The sequence below is a fragment of the Suncus etruscus genome, chromosome 1 (genome assembly GCF_024139225.1).
Source record: "Suncus etruscus isolate mSunEtr1 chromosome 1, mSunEtr1.pri.cur, whole genome shotgun sequence".
Taxonomy (NCBI): Eukaryota; Metazoa; Chordata; class Mammalia; order Eulipotyphla; family Soricidae; genus Suncus; species Suncus etruscus.
The window spans coordinates 14906993-14926602 of NC_064848.1; the positions used below are offsets into that span (position 1 = coordinate 14906993).

At 44.0% G+C, this 19610-nt stretch overlaps 2 protein-coding genes across 2 annotated transcripts; one reads left to right on the forward strand and one right to left on the reverse strand.

The window, feature by feature from the left end:
- The first annotated feature begins 1423 nt into the window (after nucleotides 1–1423).
- LOC126009178 (GTPase IMAP family member 5-like) lies at nucleotides 1424–6813 on the forward strand. The gene is made up of 3 exons (XM_049773912.1): nucleotides 1424–1466; nucleotides 1852–2640; nucleotides 6779–6813. Exons 1-3 carry the CDS (start codon nucleotides 1424–1426, stop codon nucleotides 6811–6813), a joined length of 867 nt encoding a protein of 288 aa, XP_049629869.1.
- A 526-nt stretch (nucleotides 6814–7339) lies between these two features.
- Nucleotides 7340–13487, reverse strand: LOC126010310 (GTPase IMAP family member 5-like). The gene is made up of 3 exons (XM_049774384.1): nucleotides 13395–13487; nucleotides 11233–11311; nucleotides 7340–8442 (listed from the first exon to the last, which is right to left on the reverse strand). The coding sequence occupies exons 1-3, from the start codon at nucleotides 13485–13487 to the stop codon at nucleotides 7553–7555; spliced, it is 1062 nt and encodes a 353-aa protein (XP_049630341.1). The 3' UTR covers nucleotides 7340–7552.
- Between the last annotated feature and the right edge of the window lie 6123 nt (nucleotides 13488–19610).

Sequence of the window (19610 nt, forward strand, 5' to 3'; positions counted from 1 at the left end):
CCTTGGAAATTTAAAGAGAGTTTATGTCCTAAGTTTGGGGAGACTCTTCACCAGACAAAAGAGTTTGGTGACCAGGAGGAGCAGAAAGACAATGGAAACCACTAACCACAGTGTTGTGGGGGAAGAGCACAAAATTTTGGTGTTGCCTATGTGCTAAGTTGAGGTGTGAGGACCTGTGGGTTTGTGTTTTAAACAAACTTTGTGCCCTAGAGGGAACTCAAGCCCTGCAACAAACTTAGAGCAGCAGATCCACAAACAGAAGTCAGCCTGGAACCAGCCCCTCAGTGATGTGTGAGCTTTACTAGCACCTCACTCCCAATTTCCTCTTCAGTAAAGTGTGGTAATTTTTAAAATATAAATTACTTTATTTGAAGACAATGTACTATATAGTTGCCATGATACATTTGTTTCCAGGTAAGTGGGAATAAAATTATTAAAAAAAAAAAAGAAGAAAAAATACAGCAACAAAATTTTTGTGAAAATTATTGTGTATGGCAATGAGATCATTAATTCATTGTCAGAAGATTTAATAAGCCTTTGTTGATAATTCTGTTATTTATTTTATTTCTGAATATTAGGTGTCTTCAGCTATACATTGTTGTGTTAAATAATTAACACTCACAGGCAGGCTTCAGGAAGCATCAGCTTTATTCATTCCCTACTCACCACATGTGTGTGGCCTATCTCATAGCCTTTCAAGCATTCAGCCATTCTAGGCTAGCCCTGCCTCTTAACCCTTTCAGCCATCTTCCCTTTGGGCTCCATGCTGGTCAAAGACCAGAACACAGAGGCCCAAAAGCCAGAGCGCCCAACAGCGCAGAAAGCGCCCGAATCCCCTTGGTTCAAGGCTTATCTAACTTTTCCAAGACCCGTCCCAGGAATGGGCCGGGTCTTGCAGGTAAGGTCACACCTAATATCCGGTTCCCAAGACCCCTCCCAGAAATGGGTGGGTCTTAGGTATCTACACCCAAATTCAGGGTTTCAGCTAGGTACACCAACAATACATTAGTACCTAAATTGGTGTTTCTATGGGAATGATAATACTAAAAAATTGGAGTTGTTGAAGTAGAAGCTCTATTGCTAATACTACAGCTTTTGTGGGGCATGTTTTCAGCTGTCAGGTCTTCTGGAAGGTGGGGAATGGTGGGGCAGGGATTTACTCCAAAAAAGGTCCTGATGAAGTCAACCCAACTGTCCTACTAGAGTTTTGATCAGATTGGTGTCTCTGTAGAGAGTTGTAGGCAAGTATTAAAGCAGAGACATTGATGAAGTGGTGATTGTAGGTGATGAGAGCATCCCTTTGGCATGGCTTTGGTATGGCAGAGACTTGACTCATCCTCTCTAGTGTGTGGGTTTTGTGCTGTATACCACTTCCAATTCCAACATGGGCCAGTTTGTTTGCATATTTTCCTTCTAGAACATCATGGAAGTGTCTCAGAAGGATGAAGAAGGCACCATGAACACAGGTAAGAACCTAGAAGATTCTTCATGATCTTCAGGCCCCGTCTTCATCTGAGACACATCACAATTCCTGTCTTACAGTGGGATATACAAGACTCAAGTTGCCCAAGAGACGAATTTCTCTTGGGAACAAAATGTTTGTGGCTGTTTGCTGTCATATTCTCCAAAGTGAGGGCTACCCCAGATAAAAACCCTGTTATTTTGTAAAGTAGATGGAAGAGGTTGGAAGTAGGGGACCAAATTCCCAACTCAGGCCTCATTTAAGTCTCATCACTTCTCATAGACCCATCATCTCACACATGCCATTGGAGACTGGGGTTTCAGCTGATGAGATTTGAGATTTGAGATTTGGGTGGTAGAGCATCAGTACCTTCTCTCCTGCTCCAATAGGTGCAGCCAAAGCAGCAGCTCCACTGAGGATTGTCCTGGTAGGCAAATCAGGTAGTGGGAAAAGTGCCACGGGGAATAGCATCCTTGGCCGGATGGAGTTCATGTCCAAACTGGAGGCCAAGTGTGTGACCAAGAAGTGCCAGCAGGCCAGGCGCACTTGGAATGGGAGGAGCATCCTGGTGGTGGACACGCCCCCCATCTTTGAGGACATGCCCCCTACCCAAGACTGGTACCAGGACATCGGGGACTGCTACCTGCTCTCTGCTCCGGGGCCCCACGTGCTGCTGCTGGTCACCCAGCTGGGCCGCTTCACTGCCCAGGACATCATTGCTGTGAGGAGAGTGAAGGAGGTCTTTGGGGCAGAAGCCATGAGACATGTGATCGTCCTCTTCACCCGCAAGGAGGACCTAGAGGGCGAGCCCCTGGCTCAGTACCTGGCTAATGTGGACAATGCGGGGCTGAGCAGGCTGCTGCGGGAGTGTGGGAGAAGGTTCTGTGCCTTTGACAACAAGGCCACTGGGGACCAGCAGCGCCAGCAGCTGGAGCAGCTCATGGCCCAGGTGGAGAGTCTGGAGAGGGAGCTCCAGGGCGCCTTCCTCAGCACCCTGCTCTCCCAGGAGGCACAGCTGCTGCTGCAGCAGAAGAACGGAGGTGGTGAGTGCTCAGAAGAGCACAGGCGCTACCTAGGCCTGGTGCAGAGGGAGCTGAAGATGCAGAGACAAGACCTGAATGAGGCTCAGGTCAACTGCTTGAGGAAGAGGCTGCACAGACTCAAATGCTGGCCTGTTTGTAAGTTTTGTTTAGGGTTTGTTTGGTTCAGCATATTTTTTACTCTTATTATGCTTTTATTTTCTAATTGGATGTAATATGTGTGTATTAGAGCATTTCCTGAGCCATCACTTCATATCTTTGTCATTCTCTTACCACCCATAGGTGGTTAATTCTGAGGGCGGTAAAGAACAAGGGCTGTGTTGTCTGTGTAGCCCCATTCTCATTTCCAAGAGGTTTCTGTTTGGGCCAGACCTTTACCTCTCAGAAGGACCCTCCAAGGAAAACAACAACAGTACATCTTGTAAAATGCCAGACTTTCTGCATGTAGTCTCAAGTTAAGGTTTTGGCCTGAGACAGATTTTAGACGCATGAGTGAGTGAAGGTCTCCCTCTCAGGAGAGATGTAAAGAAAGATAGTTTTTCTTCTTCCTTTTGTTCTTGTCAGTCTGGGATGTGATGAGTAGAACTGCAACCAGCCCTTTTGTTACCAGCCTAAGGTTGAAGATGATCCTTCAGAGCAGAGAAGACAGAAAAGATATGACCCTTAATCGGCCGGCTCAGAAGCCTCTCCTCTCTCTAAATTCACAGTGATGTCATCAATGAATTCCCTTGTTGCTCAAGCTATCTCTGTTTGGGAGTCTCCTTTCAAAAACTTTTTTTGTTTTTGTTTTTGTTTTTGGGCCACAGCCAATGATGCGCAGGGGTTACTCCTGGCTATGCACTCAGAAATCACTCCTGGCTTGGAGGACCATATGCGACCGGGGGCATTGAACCACAGTCCATCCTAAATGCCCTACCGCTTGCGCACTGCTCTGACCCCTCCTTTCAAAATCTTTTAACCTGCATTTGAAACTTTTTTGGGGAACACATCTTGTGGTTCTCAGAACATATTCCTGGCTCTGTGCTCAGGGATCACTCCAGGTGGGGCTAAGAGGACCACATGGAGTGCCAGGGATCATCAAAGCTGGGTCATATACAAGTGAGCACCCTGCCTGCAGCGTCAGCTCCTTGCACTTGAAAACATTTGAACCAGTTGAAAGTTTTCTACTTATGCTGACCCACCCAGACCTAAGGTTTTCACCTTCCTGTGCTCAACTGATCTTTCCCCCAAAGTCCCAGAGCAGAGAAGCATAGCACCTGTTCCAGGTGTCCCAGAGAGAAGCCTTTTTTTTTCACAATACATCATTAGCACATTGTATTATTCATATTCTAATCCTATTCTTTCCAGTGCAGTTATGCTTTCTCTTCTTTTTCCTCTTCCTTTTTTTCTCCTTTCTTCTCCTTCCTCCTCCTTCTCTTCTTTCTCCAGCTTCTCTTCTTCCTCCTCCTATTTCTTCTCTTGAAGAAGGTAAAGTTATGTTATTTTCTTCTTTCTCTTTCATCTTCTTCATATTCTTTTTCTTCCTTTTTGCTTCTTTCTCTTTTCCCTTTTTTCTTTCTCCCTTTTTTCTTTCTCTTTTTTCTCACCCCATCTTCTTGTATTCTCCTTTTTTTCTCCTTCCCTACTTCTCTTCTACTGTTTCTTCCTCTTCTCCTCTTCTTCTTGCTCTTCTCTTTCTCTTCTTTCCTCTCTCTTCCTCCTGTCGTCATCTTTTTTTATTTCTTTGCTATGGCTAGCTTGGTCCAAACACGTTAGAGAACTCATAATTCTCTCGATGAAAGTGGGTGCTCGAGTGGCAGATTATGAAATATGAGGAGCCACACACAGTTGTATGGGAGAACAGTGTTCTGATTTATTGTTCAAATATGGGTGGTATTATGGGGGATTTTTGCCAGTCACAGTTTTTTTATGGTATAAAAAAATGCTCACATTTGTTTCTTTGCAAAGTACAACACATCTCTCTTGTTAACAGAAGCTTTGTCAGTATATAGTTTGTTCTTCAAAACAATTCACATGGCTCTAGGTGGTTTGCAGACCTTATGAATAGGTACATTTCAATTAAGAGCCCAGAGGAAAACAAGAGGGTAAATTTTAACATCTCAAAGTAGTTCCTCTCTGACTAGGCTCTAGGTGTCAATTCTGATGTATATTAAAGGATTTAGCACAGCTAGATTTTCCTATCAAATTTCCTTTTTACCTGAGGGAACAGGCTTTTGCTTTAGGGGCTTATTACAGCTAACTAACTTCCTAAATTCTGACTAAGAAATTGTTTTTGTTTGTAACCTCATTATCATATGAATTCCCATAAAAATCTGGAGATTTCAAGGCTCAGTGTTCCACTGTGAACCAAATCTGCTGCGACAGGAAAGGAGGTGGCGGACCCCAGAACTCTGGATGAATAAACCTCGCATTGCTGATTGCATCTCAGAAGATTTGTGGTCTATATTGGAGGTGGTGGGCTTTCCCGGACCCTTTTTACACTATGTCATTTTCCATTACAAGATGGTTCTTAAGTCTCAAGGGAGACTCATGGTGTCCTCTCTGCAACTCCTCCACATGTGCTGATTTTCATTCTACTCCTGGAATGTGACTGTGGCTGAAAGGACTGCCCAGAGAGCTGACATACCTGAAGTCAACTGCACTCCCTATCTGATGTACTCTGTTGAGCCCATTTACTCTCCTTTGCCACACACCCCATTTTTAATAGACCTTACCTTTCCCTGTGGAGCAGAAACCTTTTATCATTTGTTTGGGGGTCACACTAGGTAGTGCTCAGGTTTTACTACTGGATCTGTGCTCCAGGATCACTCCCAGGAAATATTATTTGTATGGTGTTGGGGATTTTACAGGGCAAGCACTGTACCTCCTATACTATCTTTCTGTTTCCCCTGATAGCATTTATCTGACATTTCTGTAAGAGCATTGAGCCTCCTCCTTACTGTTCACATTACAATATCTGTAGTACAGAATGAATAAAGTCAAGGAGAGATAAACTGAATTAAGTCAGGCAACCTGAGAATACTGGTGGAACAAGTAGCTTGGTCTTCGAACTTAGAATTCTTGGGGATTTATGGGTTTGAGTCACATATAACTTGTGGGGTATGTTTGGCACCAGTTATGTGAATGCAGCTGTGCAGATCAATTAACACAGTATGATTTCCAGCAACAGAGGTTCTGATAATAACATTAGGGTTGCCACTGAGCTCCTAGAACTCACCATAGAATGAATCATTTACTCATCATTTATCCTGGGTGGTCTGGGAGGACTGAAATCCTCCCATATAAGGAAGAAAAAGGCATAAAAAGCTGGGTGGGAAGGTACTATCAAGGGAAGATTGTGTGAGGGGAGGCCCACTTGGAACCTCTGCTTCTGATTTCCTATTTCTGGGAATGCAAGGCCCAGATGTCCTCCTAAAACAGGGAACACCATTCTTCCCCCAGATTTCTGCAGATACCTATCACAGCTGTCTGAGTTCTGGAGTGCTCTGAGTTTGGTGAAAGACTTTGCCTTCATTACTGATCAATCACAAAAGGACTCTAATATGGGGATAATATACACCATTCTTGGACAAAAGCCAATAGAACCAAGCATCTTGGTCCCCTAGGAAAGTTGCATGAAATTTACTCTGCAGTTCACTGTATTTTCTAGGAATGTGGTGTTGCTCAGTGGATTTGAATAACTGCCATCAAGACTACATCATCTGTGAACTCTAAAATACTAACTGCCCAGCCTTGGCCAATTCAACCCTAAGCAACTCAGACCTTTCAGTTCCCAGTTGTCAGGAGTTCAGTCATGACTGAGGCCCAGCATTCTGGTATGGCCCTTTATGAGAATATTTAAAAATTAAAGCAACAGCTTTTTTGTTTTTGTTTTTGTTTTGAGATCACACCCAGCAACACTCAAGGGTTACTTTTGGCTCTACACTCAGAAATCACTACTGGCAGGCTCGGGGACCATATGGAATGCCAGGACTCAAACCACGGTCCCTCTGCATGCGAGGCAAATGCCTTACCTCCATGCTATCTCTCCGGCCCCAAGGTAACAGCCTTAATGTCATCTCAGCCTGCCTGAGATGACATGAGATGACATTGAGCCCAGCACACATGCCCATATGGACCCAACCATTCCCAAAATAATCATTACAGTTAAAAAAGGAGTTGCAGACAAACACCCTTGATTTTCTTATGCTAATATCTGACTCCATCTCTTTACAGAAGGCAAACATCTTTAGATTTGTTCCCGTTCTTTTAGGTTTGTTTCCCCATTCTTTTTCAGCCCTCATTAGTAGTCATTTGGACCTAGTCATGTAGACCAGAAAAATAAAATATAAAATCAAATCAAAAAGCAGAAGGAGCCCTAATAAAATTGATGCTAATCATTAGTTAGGAGTTCTCATTTTTTTAGCTCTGCACACCAGGTACTCCATATCACTGTATGATACACCCAGGCACTGGGGTTTCTCTGCCTGGACTGCTGTCCTAATGGCCAGTCTCCATCTGCTGTGACTCTGCATTTCTCTCCATGCCCTCAAATCTGAGTCCTCATCTGTTCTTCCTCCTAATCTCTGTATATACTCAGTTTCTCCTCCAGAATGTTCTCATCATCTATCAAATGGGAGATGATGTGGTGTCGTCATTAACTTGGAGTATATTTTTGATAAATAATCTTTTCCCCCACTCCCAGCCTACCTGATAATCTTGCCCCAGTTCTTCCTAGTTCCTTTGATGCCCCCCACCCTTTAGCATGAAGAAATAAGACCCAGAGGTGAGCTGTTCACACTGGTAACTCCTCTGTCCCTCCTCCATCATCTCCTCCTTTCTGTAACCTTTCAAATAGTTCAGGACAGGTTCCTGTTCATGTCTTATATAACTTCACAAAGGAACAAAATAACAGAGACTTTCCTTCTTTCAGTTTTATTGACATTAAAAAGTCAATAAAAAGTGTGAGAGTAAAATGGATGCCAGACAAGAGAGAATAAAATGAAATGGTGTAAAAACAAATCCAGGGCCTGCAAACAGAGAGTGATTCTGAACAAAACCGCAGAGATAATCAGTTCCCACGAGGGATGCCAAAGTCAATGAAAATGACCAGAAAAATTAAAATGCAGACAAGAAGAATAAAAATCCAAAGGTGAGAAACCATCCAGTGGGAGAGTCTACGCAGTCTGTGCCTCAAGCAGTTGTCCTGGGCCTCACTGAGGTCTTGCCTCTGCTTCTTCAGCTCCCTCTGTACCAGGCCTAGGTAGCGCCTGTGCTCTTCTGAGCACTCACCACCTCCGTTCTTCTGCTGCAGCAGCAGCTGTGCCTCCTGGGAGAGCAGGGTGCTGAGGAAGGCGCCCTGGAGCTCCCTCTCCAGACTCTCCACCTGGGCCATGAGTTGCTCCAGCTGCTGGCGCTGCTGGTCCCCAGTGGCCCTGTTGTCAAAGGCACAGAACCTTCTCCCACACTCCCGCAGCAGCCTGCTCAGCCCCGCATTGTCCACATTAGCCAGGTACTGAGCCAGGGGCTCGCCCTCTAGGTCCTCCTTGCGGGTGAAGAGGACGATCACATGTCTCATGGCTTCTGCCCCAAAGACCTCCTTCACTCTCCTCACAGCAATGATGTCCTGGGCAGTGAAGCGGCCCAGCTGGGTGACCAGCAGCAGCACGTGGGGCCCCGGAGCAGAGAGCAGGTAGCAGTCCCCGATGTCCTGGTACCAGTCTTGGGTGGGGGGCATGTCCTCAAAGATGGGGGGCGTGTCCACCACCAGGATGCTCCTCCCATTCCAAGTGCCCCTGGCCTGCTGGCATTTCTTGGTCACACACTTGGCCTCCAGTTTGGACGTGAACTCCATCCGGCCAAGGATGCTATTTCCCGTGGCACTTTTCCCAACGCCCGATTTGCCCACCAGGATGATTCTCAAGGAGGAGGATGCTGAAAAATTGGCATCTTTGCTGTTGCCTAAGGAAACAAAAACTTTATCCTTTTTTTATTTTTTAAAGTAATAGGCCCTACTGGCCTTCCTGGAATTATCCACTCCCTTGAGAAGGATTCAGGTATGGAATGTGAACCTAGTTAGGAAACTCAGGGGGTATAGAACAGTCACACTGAAAGTCCTGCTGGGACCCAGAGCTAAGAACAATATTGGCTGCCTGGAGGAGGGGTCCCAGAGCCACCTCCTCTGTGACCAGAGAAGGGCATCCTGAGAGGAGGCAGTGTCGGTGCTGTTGGGGAGGTTGAGTGACATCACATCATACTTAATAAATGGGAGTGTTGAAGGCACAAAGGAGAGCAACAGCAGAACAACTTCTTGAACCCTCAGACACTGGGGCACACTGTGAAAGAGGCCTCACATTCACCAGACCAGGGATTGGGGTGGTTTCAGGTGTAGGGGTTCGAGTGCCTTCACCAGGACCAGCTAGCTGAGAGTCCCTGGATCTCTGCTCTCTGGTAATGTGGGAGAGATGAAAGCTCCTAATTTAGAGACAGAGGATTGTAGTGAAGGTCAAGTTCAGAGTCTGTGGATGAGTGGGACTGGAGAAGAAGACTAAGAGTGTCAAAAGTGCAGGTGTGGGAAGGTCATTGAATGTTGGACAACAGAAATGGTAACAGAAGTGGAATTGCAGAGAGTGATGCTGAGTCCAGCTCTAGAGCCTGAAGCCCAGGGATTTTCAAAGCTCCTATGAGGCTTCAGGTAGTTCAGGCTCCTGACTGAGTCTTTTGTCCCTTCCACTCTGTGTTGGCTCTTTGTTCTTCATTACTTTGGATATTGTGACACAATTGCTACATCCCTACAAGAAATGAACCCTCTTTTCAGCTGAACACAGGAAAGAAGGTTCATTTGTACAACTGGGTTCCAAATCTTGCAGCATCTGATGTCAAGTTTCATTTCCACATTTCCCACTATTAGGAGAGTGACCATCACGGTGGTGGTGAGGAGAGGGCCCCAGAGCAAAAGAAATTTATGCTGTGCTAGAGGAGAGAAAAATGGAGACATATGTGAGTTTCCTCTGATCTTGGGCTGAAGTTCTAGAAATTGGAGGCTTTCTTACCTTCATCTATAGTTCCATATTTGCTCTGAAATCCTTCCATTCTCTTCTGGAACAAAAAGAAAGAAAGAAAGAAAGAAACAAACAAAAACAGTGTCTCTTTCAGAGGCCTGACAATACCTAGTTAGACACTCAAGAGGAATTTTGCTTAGACAAGACATTTCCAGTGTGGATTTCCTACTCATTTTTCTTTCTAACCAATAACTATAAATCATTTTATGCAAACTTGTGATGTCGGGAGCTGGGCGGTGGCGCTAAAGGTAAGGTGTCTGCCTTGCCAGCGCTAGCCTAGGACGGACCGCGGTTCGATCCCCCGGTGTCCCATATGGTCCCCCAAGCCAGGAGCGACTTCTGAGTGCATAGCCAGGAGTAACCCCTGAGCGTCAAATGGGTGTGGCCCCCCCCAAAAAAAAACTTGTGATGTCTGTTGTATTAAATAATTAAGGATGGGGCTGGATGGCGGTGGATTTCTCTCCGTGCCATTCCAGTCCACGTGGCTCTGCCACCTCCATGCAGTCGGCGAGTCCCAGGCCCAGGTGAAATCACTCACTCACAGTCAGGCGTCAGGAAGCAACTTTATTCAAGCCCTAGCCACCACGTGTGTGTGGCCTATTCATAACCTTTCAAGCACAGCAATATTTTGCTAGCCCTGCATCTTATTTCCTGTTAGCCATCTTCCCTTTGGGCTCCATGCTGGTCAAAGACCAGAACACAGAAACCCAGAAGCCAGAGCGCACAGCAGCGCAGAAAGGGCCAAGAGCCAAAAGGGCAAAAAGCCAAAAAGGGGCCGAATTTCCTTGGTCCCAGCCTTATCTAACATTTCCCAGACCCCTCCCAGGAATGGGAGGGTCTAGCAGGTAAGGTTACACCTACTATCCGGTTCCCAAGACCCCTCCCAGAAATGGGTGGGTTTCAGGGTTTCAAATAGGTACACCCACAGATGTCAGGCTTCATTAACAAGAAAATGGTTGTTTTTTTCCACTTCATTTTACAGGAAAGAGGAAAATGTTTCAAAACAAATCAGTTGATGTCTACTTTCAATTTATTCATCTATTTATTGGGGTGGTTCCCTAAGCAGTGATAAGAAGGCTTGGGGAGTCCCACTGTCAATTCTTGGTCAATTGGGCCACATGGTTTTAGCCTTTTGCCTCCCAATAATGAGCATTTCCTTGCAAACCAGCAGAAATGAGCAGTGTTTTAAGGGGCAAAAATATTTCACTGAAATTATGTACAACATGTGTCAATCTTCTTGGCGTCAGTGAAAAGAATCTGCAGGTAGGTGCAAGCATGGAGACAAACGGGTATGGTTAGATGAACTCTGGAGAAGCATTATATTTATTCAGTTTTAGAGATTGCAGTGATGTATGTGGTTATAAAATATTTTTGAAGCATAGACATACATAGAAGTCAAATAAAGACCTACTATCTGCAATTAACCAATGCATTTTGTAATTCTTACAACAGTTATTCTGTTTGATTGAGAAACTTAAATATTACAAATCCCCCAGTCTCATTCACTCTGCTTTTGCTAAAACTGCTCAAATCCAGTGACATCTTCTCTCCCTTTAATGACAATCTCTGAGATTTGGAACCTCAGGAACTATTCTGGGATCTGTGCCAGAGTGTAATGGATGTGATGATGAGTTTCATCATCACACTAGTCTTCTGTGTCACTATTTGTGACCTTCAAAGCTTTCACAACCTCTATTTGAGTCGTCCTGAAGACCTGTGATATGATCAAGATCAGTAGCAGCATCTGTTAGTAAGCAGCAGGGTGGAAGCTGGGGATGGGGGTGCCAGGCATAGGGTTTGAATCTGGCCAGAGATTTGTATGATAATGGGAGCATCCTCAGTGCCCCAGGTCTGAGCATGGTTTAATGGTTAGTGTAGCACATTTTTGTTTAGTATATTTTAATCACAATGAAAGTACTTTCAAGCACCACTCTTCCCCCCCCCCATTTTTTAGGGACTGGGCATATGACTCAAAGGGGCACATACCTGGCATGATTCAGGCCTCTAGGTTCAGTCCCTGACCTCAGCTGGAAGCAGAAGACTGAGCATAGAGGATGATTTCTATCCCAAAGAAATATTCTGAGACTCTTATGACACCTAATGAGTTTCTGAGTCTCCCTATGGGAGTAGTGTTATCATAGACAGTGGTGGCATGTGGGCCTGACACTAGGAACCACAAGTCTCTGACTCCTGGGAGAAGCGCAGTTGGGCTAGAGGCAACACCAGGGGCCAGAGAGATAGCCTGGAGGTAAGGCTTTCATGCTTCAGAAGGATGGTGGTTAGAATCCCGGTATCCCATATTCCCTGTGCCTGCCGGGGGGTGGGGGGCGTGGGGGGGGCGATTTCTGAGCATGGAGCCAGGAGTAACCCCTGAGTGCTGCCAGGTGTGACCCAAAAACAAACAAACAAACAAAAAAAACAAAAACAAACAAACCAAAAAAGGCAACACCAGAGAGCATGATGGACACTGGTGAATGAACATAACCCACATAAACATGAAGCTCTTTCTGGTTTCCTTACTGGGAAACCTGATCAATCAGCATTTGGTTCCTTCATATCAGGAGAAAATGACTCCAAATTTCGACTCTGAAAAATGCTTCTGGGTCTTGTCTCTGGGTCTCTTCTCTACTCATATGCCCGCCCAGAACTTCCTGTCATTTGTTTTGTGCTGGTGACATCTGCTTCAAAGGCTCAGAAGGCAAATGGCTGCCCTACCCCCCAGGTGAGTGACCCTAGCCCAGTGGTTCTCAATTATTTTCTGTCATGCCCCCCTAGAAAGAAGAAAACATTTTTCGCGCACCCCCCGCGAATATCTTTATTAAAAAAAACTTTAAACTGCAAACCAAAAATATATAAAATAATTTGAGCTGATATTTTAATCAGAGGTGATGTGTCTGGATTAATGGCTACAATGAGCATGTTTTGCAACGCATAGCTTTTCGAAGAGGGGTTTGAAGCAGGACACAGCAACTCTCAGCTCCAGAGACAGGCAGCGACAGAAAGAAACACGGGGCTTAGCTTGTTAGGACAGTGTTTGCCGAGGTCAAATGCGCCCCCCTTTACGGAGCCTCGCGCCTCCCTATTTGAGAAGCACTGCCCTAGTCAGTCCTTTGGGGGGGGTCACTGGAGATGTGGGGTCTGAGGTGGGGCTTTCATGTCCACTAAATAAATAAATAAATAAATCACTTTTGGAGCATGTGGCTTGTGACTAGGGAACAGCAGGGGTCCCACTTTGCTCTGTGAAGCTTGAGGCTCCACTGCCCCCTCCCAGACCACAGTGAATGTCAGGATTGGGGAATACAACGAAGTTAGAGGGAAAGTGAATACCTCCCGCCCCTGCTGAGACACATCAGGGGACTCTGAGTTCTTGTCCTGACAAGGCTGGAGGCTCAGCCCTGCTCTGAACAGCTCTGGGAGCTCCTGCGGGTCACAGGAGCTGAAAATGGGGGCTCCCTAGAAGGAAGGTGGTGGTGGGGGGGGGCCCAGGGGCACAGAGGCAGGCGACCTGGAAGGGTGCTGAAAGGATGATTGGGGGACCCCAGCTAGCTCTTCCCCATAAAAAACTGCCTCTAGCTTCGAAGCTCTGGGTCCTTGCAAGAGACTAGACCTGGGGGTCACCCCACCGGGGACCAGTCGGGACCACCGAACCAAGGGATGCCCTGAGCGTCCCCTTACCAGGCGTGGCGCTGAGACTCCTGCTCCGACGGCTGCACGTCTGGGTTGCCAGTGGCCTTGGGGCTTCTGGGCTGTGAAGGAGGAACCCGGAGTGCTATGGTCCCGGGCCGTAGATGCAGGGAAGGATAGAGGGAATCCCGAGCGCCCCCTAGTTTAGCGTCGTGGGAGGCGGGGAACCGTGGCCAACAGGACCCGGACAGGACTTTCAGGGGCGGTGCCCTGAACCCCAAACTTCCTGCGGAATCTGGAGACGCTCTTTACCTCCCCCATCTCTGTTGCTGGCGGGTTAAAAATGCAGATTTATGGGAAAGGCTGTGAAGACAATAACAGAGCCCCCACTCTCCCCAAGTTCAGAAATGCACCACTGGAAAGTTTAGTAGGGAGCAGTCCTGGGACACTTGCTCTGCAGCCTTCTTGGCCTCTGTGGCTACAAGCTCCCTGGTCCCAGGACAGGACACAGAAGCAGGGCCGGTTCACAGGGGACGAAGGAGCAGCACTGTGCTGGGATCTGCGAAGGCTGAACAGATGGAGCAGTGCTGAACTTTCCCCACTGCAGGGCAGACTGCCCCCAGGGACACATGGCTCGCAATTCTGTCCCTGGGATCAAGATGGGACAGAGCACAACCGCTGTTGGGGCATTGGTGGCACCTTCAAGACCAGAGAATGAGCATAACACAACTCCCTTGCTGATAAGTGAAATAAAATCAAAACAGCTCCTTTGCAAAGGAGACGGTGAGGCCAGTCATGTTCCAAATCTCTTGGGTGTCCTTCTAGAAGATGCTTAGCTAAGAGGTACAGAATAATTGTCCTAGAGTTGTTGGGAGAATGTAAAACAATATTCCCAGTCCGTGATGAGACTTTAAAGTATTAAAAATGTACCATTCAATACAAGAAAAGGAAAAAATGATGTAAATATCAATATAATAATATCAATCTAAACAGAGAAATCTTTCAACAAGAGTCTAAGAGTTTTTATCCTTTCGTGATAAAAGCTCTTAACAAAAGGGACCGGAGCTGTGGCGCAAGAGGTAAGGCGTCTGCCTTGCCTGTGTTAGACTAGGACAAACCCCCACGCCCCATATGGTCCACCAAGCCAGGAGCGATTTCTGAGCGCATAGCCAGGAGTAACCCCTGAGTGTTACCGGGTGTGGCTCAAAAACAAACAAACAAAAAATCCAAAAAACAAAGAAACTCAACAAAAGATAGTTGGAAAGCACCTTACACAGACAGCAAAGGCCAGGTATATCGAGCCCACAGTCTTATTCTCAATGGTTAAAGGCTGAAAGCTTTCCTTCTGGGATCAGACACAAGGCAAGAATGTCCATATATCCACATTGTATTCAATATCATATGGAAGTCTAAGCAATAGCAATCAGGTAGGGGAAAAAAATTAAAGGAATCCAAATTGGAAAAGAGAGGGGCTAGAGAGATAGCATGGAGGTAGAGCGTTTGCCTTGCATGCAGAAGGACAGTGGTTTGAAACCCCGCATCCCAAATGGTCCCCCGAGCCTGCCAGGAGCGATTTTTGAGCATAGAGCCAGGAATAACCCCTGAGTGCTGCCGGGTGTGACCCCCCCCCCCAAAAAAAAAGCATCCAAAAAAAAAAAAAACACAAATTAGAAAAGAGATTCATTTATCACTTTTGGAGATGCCATAAAAACATACACAGAAGACCTTAAAGAGACTATCAAAAACTTTCCTAGAAGTAGTGAACTAATACAGCAAGGAAGTAGGCTACAAAATTAGTACACAGATTCTGTTACATTTTTATGCAAATAATGAACTAGCAGAGAAAGAGACAAAAATACTATTTCATTCATAATTATGTCTAAAATCATCATTCACAAAAAGGAATAAATATAATATACTAGGTGAAATATCTTTATCATGAAAACTTATTAGTCACTTATGAAATCAATAGAAGAGAACCTCAGGAAATGGAAAAATATTACATGCTCCTGAATTGGAAGAATCCCTATTGTCAAAATGACTATTTTACCTAAAGTACTATATAGATTCAATGTAATTTCTATAAAAATTCTGATGACATTAATAAAGCTTGCATGGAATCATAATATACCCTGAATATCCAAAGCCTTACTGAGAAATAAGAAATTGGGGGATATTACATTACCTGACTTTACACTATAAAGCTATAGTAATAAAACTGGCTTGGTACTGGAATAAGGATAGATATTCTGATCAATGGGTTAGAATTGAATAACAAGAGATAAATCCCAGATCTATGGTCTACTAATAAGTTTTAATGATAGTTACATACATGAGTTATAAATATGCCTCTTTAACAGATGCTGCTGAGAAAACTGGGAAACTATATGCAAAAAAATAAGGCTGAGTTTGTATCTCACACCTTATATGAAAGTTAGTTCAAAGTGGGTGAAAGACCTTGAAATTAGGTCAGAAGTCATAAAATATGTTGAGGAAAACAGGCAGAATGTACCAAGATCTGAACTTCAAATGTAAATTTGATGTTAAGATTCACTGATGAGACAACAGAAAACAAAATAAACAAATGGAGCTGCATTAAATTAAAGAGTCTGCATAGCAAAAGAAATATGGGATAAAACTAAAAGGCACAACCTAAGGGGAGATATATTTGCACTCAAACTATCAGATGATTATATATAATATCTAAGACATATAAAGCACAAAGATAATCAACAACAAAAATCCAAAAGCCCTATCAAAAAGAAGCAGAGGAAATTAAGAGACACTTCTCTGAAAACAACAGACGGATGTTCAGTAAGTATGTGAAAAAAGTACTTATCATTGCTGATTATTGAGGAAATCTAAATTAAGCAAATGAAATACCATCTCATATTAGTGAGAATGGCATATATCAAAAAGACACAACTGTTTTGGAGGGCAAATGTAACAAAAGGAATGCTCACCCACTGATGGTGGGAATGCTCTCTGGTTCAATCAGCCCCTTTACAAAACAATATAGGAAGTTCTCAGGAAAGTTAGAATAGAGCTGCCATATGACCCAACCATTCTACTTCTTGGTATCAACCTCTAGGAAATAAAAACATTATTTAAAGAAATGTATGCACATCATTGTTCACTTAGCACTTAGTGCAATCTCTAGGCTATAAAAGCAACTTAAGTGTCCAATGACAAGCAGATTGTGAATGTGCAATATATAATCATGGAATACTATGCAGCTGCAAGGGATGATAAAATTATGCAGTTACTAATTTTGTGTTCTTAGAAATCTACAAACCCCATGATTGACACCAGTGTCAAAAAGAAGAAACATCCAGGAGGTTCAGAGCCCAAACACAACTTTTCTTGAAATGTAGCTACTGTTTCAGCCATAAAGGTGTACATGGGCTCCAGTGACTGTAAACCATTTGGGGAGCTATCACAATTTTCTGGATACCTTCGGTGGCATGTAAAGTGGTTTTAAAAATATTTTAAAAGGTGAGATTTTTGGATGCATGTTGAGAGCAAAGAACCCTATATATGGAATACTAAAGAGATATGAAACTCATCCTAATCTGTACCTTCTAAAATTGCTGTTTTACAAGATTGCTTGAGAGTTCTTTTACTGCGTGCTTTTGGACCCATCCTTAGGGATTCTTTTTGTTTGTTTATTTGTTTTTGTTTTTGGGTCACACCCAGCAGCGCCCAGGGGCTCACTCCTGGCTCTACGTTCAGAAATTACTCCTGGCAGTTTTAGGGGACCACACATGCGATGCCGAGATTTGAACCACTGTCCTTCTGCATGCAAGGCAAATGCCTTACTTCCATGCTATCTCTCTAGCCCCAGGGATTCTTCTTCATGAATCTGATGCTCCTAATAAAATCCATTCATAAAAAAGAGATGAAAACCAGTGATTTGTTTTAATTCCTTTGTTGTAGAACAGAAAATTGAGCGTTCTTGCCAGATCTTCTGAAAGAAAATTTTTCTTTACTTATTTTTAACAGTATAATAATTTCATTATCTATTTTATAATTTTTTTAATTTTTATATTTTAAAATAATATCTTTATTACAGTCATGATTGTAGTTGGGTTTCAGTGATAAAAAGAACACCCCTCCCCCCTTAACCAGTGCAACATTCCCATCACCAATGTTCCCAATTCCCTCCTCCGCCTGTATTAGAGACAGGCATTCTACTTCTCTTACTCATTGTTATAGTTTCAGTGTAGTTATTTCTCTAACTGCACTCACCATTCTTTGTAGTAAGCTTCATATCGTGAGCCGGTCCTTCCAGCTCTCATCTCTATTGTCTCTGGGCATTATTACAATAATGTCTTTTATTTTTCTTAAAACCCATAGATGAGTGAGACTATTTTGTGTCTATCTCTCTCCCTCTGACTTATTTCACTCAGCCTAATAGATTCCATGTACATCCATGTATAGGAAAATATCATGACTTCATCTCTCCTGACGACTGCATAATATTTCATTGTGTATATGTACCACAGTATCTGTAGCCATTCATCTGTTGAAGGGCATCCAGGTTGTTTCCAGAGTCTGGCTATTATAAATAGTTCTGCAATGAATATAGTTGTGAGGTAGGCATTTTTGTATTGTATTTTTCTGTTCCTAGGGTATATCCTTAGGAATGGTATAGATGGGTCATACGCGAGTTCAATTCCCATTTTTTTTTGAGAAATCTCCATATTGATTTCCATAAGGCTGGATTAAACAGCATTCCCACCAACAGTGAATGAGAGTTCTTTTCTCTCCACATCCCTGCAAGCACTGATTGTTCTTGTTCTTTTGATGTGTGCCAGTCTCTGTGGCATGAGATGGTACCTTGTTGTTTTGATTTGCATCTCCCTGATGATTAGTGATGGGGAGTATTTTTTCATGTGTCTTTTGTCCATTTGTATTTCTTCATTGAGAAATTGTCTGTTCATTTCTTCTTCCCATTTTATGATGGGGTTAGATGTTATTTTCTTGTTAAGTTCTGTCAGTACCTTGTATATCTTTCAGATATTAGCCCCTTATCTAATGGGTATTTGGTGAATAGTTTCTTCCATTTTGTGAAAGAAAATATTTAAAGGGAAGATATTTAAGGTAAGAAAACTGGAGGGACAAAGGCATTGGGTATATGCAAGCATTCTTCCCAAAAGAAAACCAACACAAAACCCATTCTATTTCCACAAGTTCTGATGGGTCGCAGTCTTCTAAGTCTTTGAAGAGTTACCCTTTGGAAAAAATAAGAACATCCTGTGCTTCTGTTTTTTTCCGTTTATCTTACAAACTGCTGAAACAATGCAGTCAGTTGTTTTCTATTTAGCTTGCTCAGAGTCCTTCCCACTTCCTGCTTCCCCATAGCAATTTGTGACTGAGTTTTAAGTAATATTTTGCCAAAAAATGTTAGTGATGTTTTCTATGTCTTCACATGACTGAGATATCTTAAGATGCTTCTTCTCTTCAAGATTCCCCAAAGGCTGCAATCTGCTGGCACAGAGAAGGAAGACAAAAAATCTTACTCTAAGAGTGGCCAGAGCAGTGGCACAAAGGGTAAGGCTTCTGTATTGCCTGAGCTAGCTTAGGACGGACCCCGGTTCAATCCCCTGTGTTCCATACGGTCGACTCCAAACCAGGAGCGATTTCTGAGCACATATTCATGAGTAATCCCTGAGCGTCACTGGGTGTGACCCAAAAAAACAAAACAAAAACGATAACTTGTTTCAAGTGGAAGTGGAGAGAATTGTGCTTCCTGTCCAACAACCCGCAGGGCTTTAAGTTCCAGAGCAAGTGTGAGTAACTGAGTGTGTTTCATTTTTTGTGTGGTTCTTTTAAGGGACTGTATGTCTTTTTTTATGTGAACTGTGACTCAAGAGTCGGAGAACCCTTTGCTTCTACCTCAGTGTCACTGATTAATCTGGGGGAAGAAGCCCTTGTGACAGTCACTGTAATTCTTTGAAAACACTCTAAGGCAGAGAGTACCTCTTTCTGGTCTATGATGGAGACAAATTATATTTGAGATCTAGGGGAGGGAGGGGTGGAGTGTGATATACTTTTTTCCCAATTTTTTTTCTCCTAGGGTCCAATTCCCTCTTATCCCAAATCTAGTTTCTAGAACCCTCTGTTCAGTCACCCTCCTCCTCGTGGAAGATTTTCTTGGTAAAGTGAAATCTTAATTTCCACCAAGGGCAGAGGAAGCCAAAGACAAAGGGCCTGAGAGATAAGCAGATTATTCCAGAAGCCCTTTCATAGGTACATGAAAGTCGAGTATTGTCTGGATCTGGGTGAAACTTTTCCTCAGTCTTGTTACTCCCTCCTCTTGGTAAGCCACCAACTCACAGTCTGTTCCCAGCCTGGTGCTAGAGTCAACATCATAGAATAAGTCAACAGGATGTGGTGGGGCACTATGGGTCTCAAGGTTCTCTCCTGGGAAGAAAGCTGTCA

Bases quoted from the DNA above. Each gene is read 5' to 3' on its own strand.
- LOC126010310 (XM_049774384.1), bottom strand. From the start codon at position 13,487: ATGGGGGAGGTAAAGAGCGTCTCCAGATTCCGCAGGAAGTTTGGGGTT. The intron at 11,312-13,394 runs GTTCCCCGCCTC...CCCCATCCCCAG, and splicing joins TCCGGGTCCTGTTGGCCACG to CTTCCACCCTGCTGCTTACT. The intron at 8,443-11,232 runs GTTGTGAAAGCT...TTGTTTCCTTAG, and splicing joins TCAGGACGACTCAAATAGAG to GCAACAGCAAAGATGCCAAT.
- LOC126009178 (XM_049773912.1), top strand. From the start codon at position 1,424: ATGGAAGTGTCTCAGAAGGATGAAGAAGGCACCATGAACACAG. The intron at 1,467-1,851 runs GTAAGAACCTAG...CTGCTCCAATAG, and splicing joins AGAAGGCACCATGAACACAG to GTGCAGCCAAAGCAGCAGCT. The intron at 2,641-6,778 runs GTAAGTTTTGTT...ATTCTTTTTCAG, and splicing joins ACTCAAATGCTGGCCTGTTT to CCCTCATTAGTAGTCATTTG.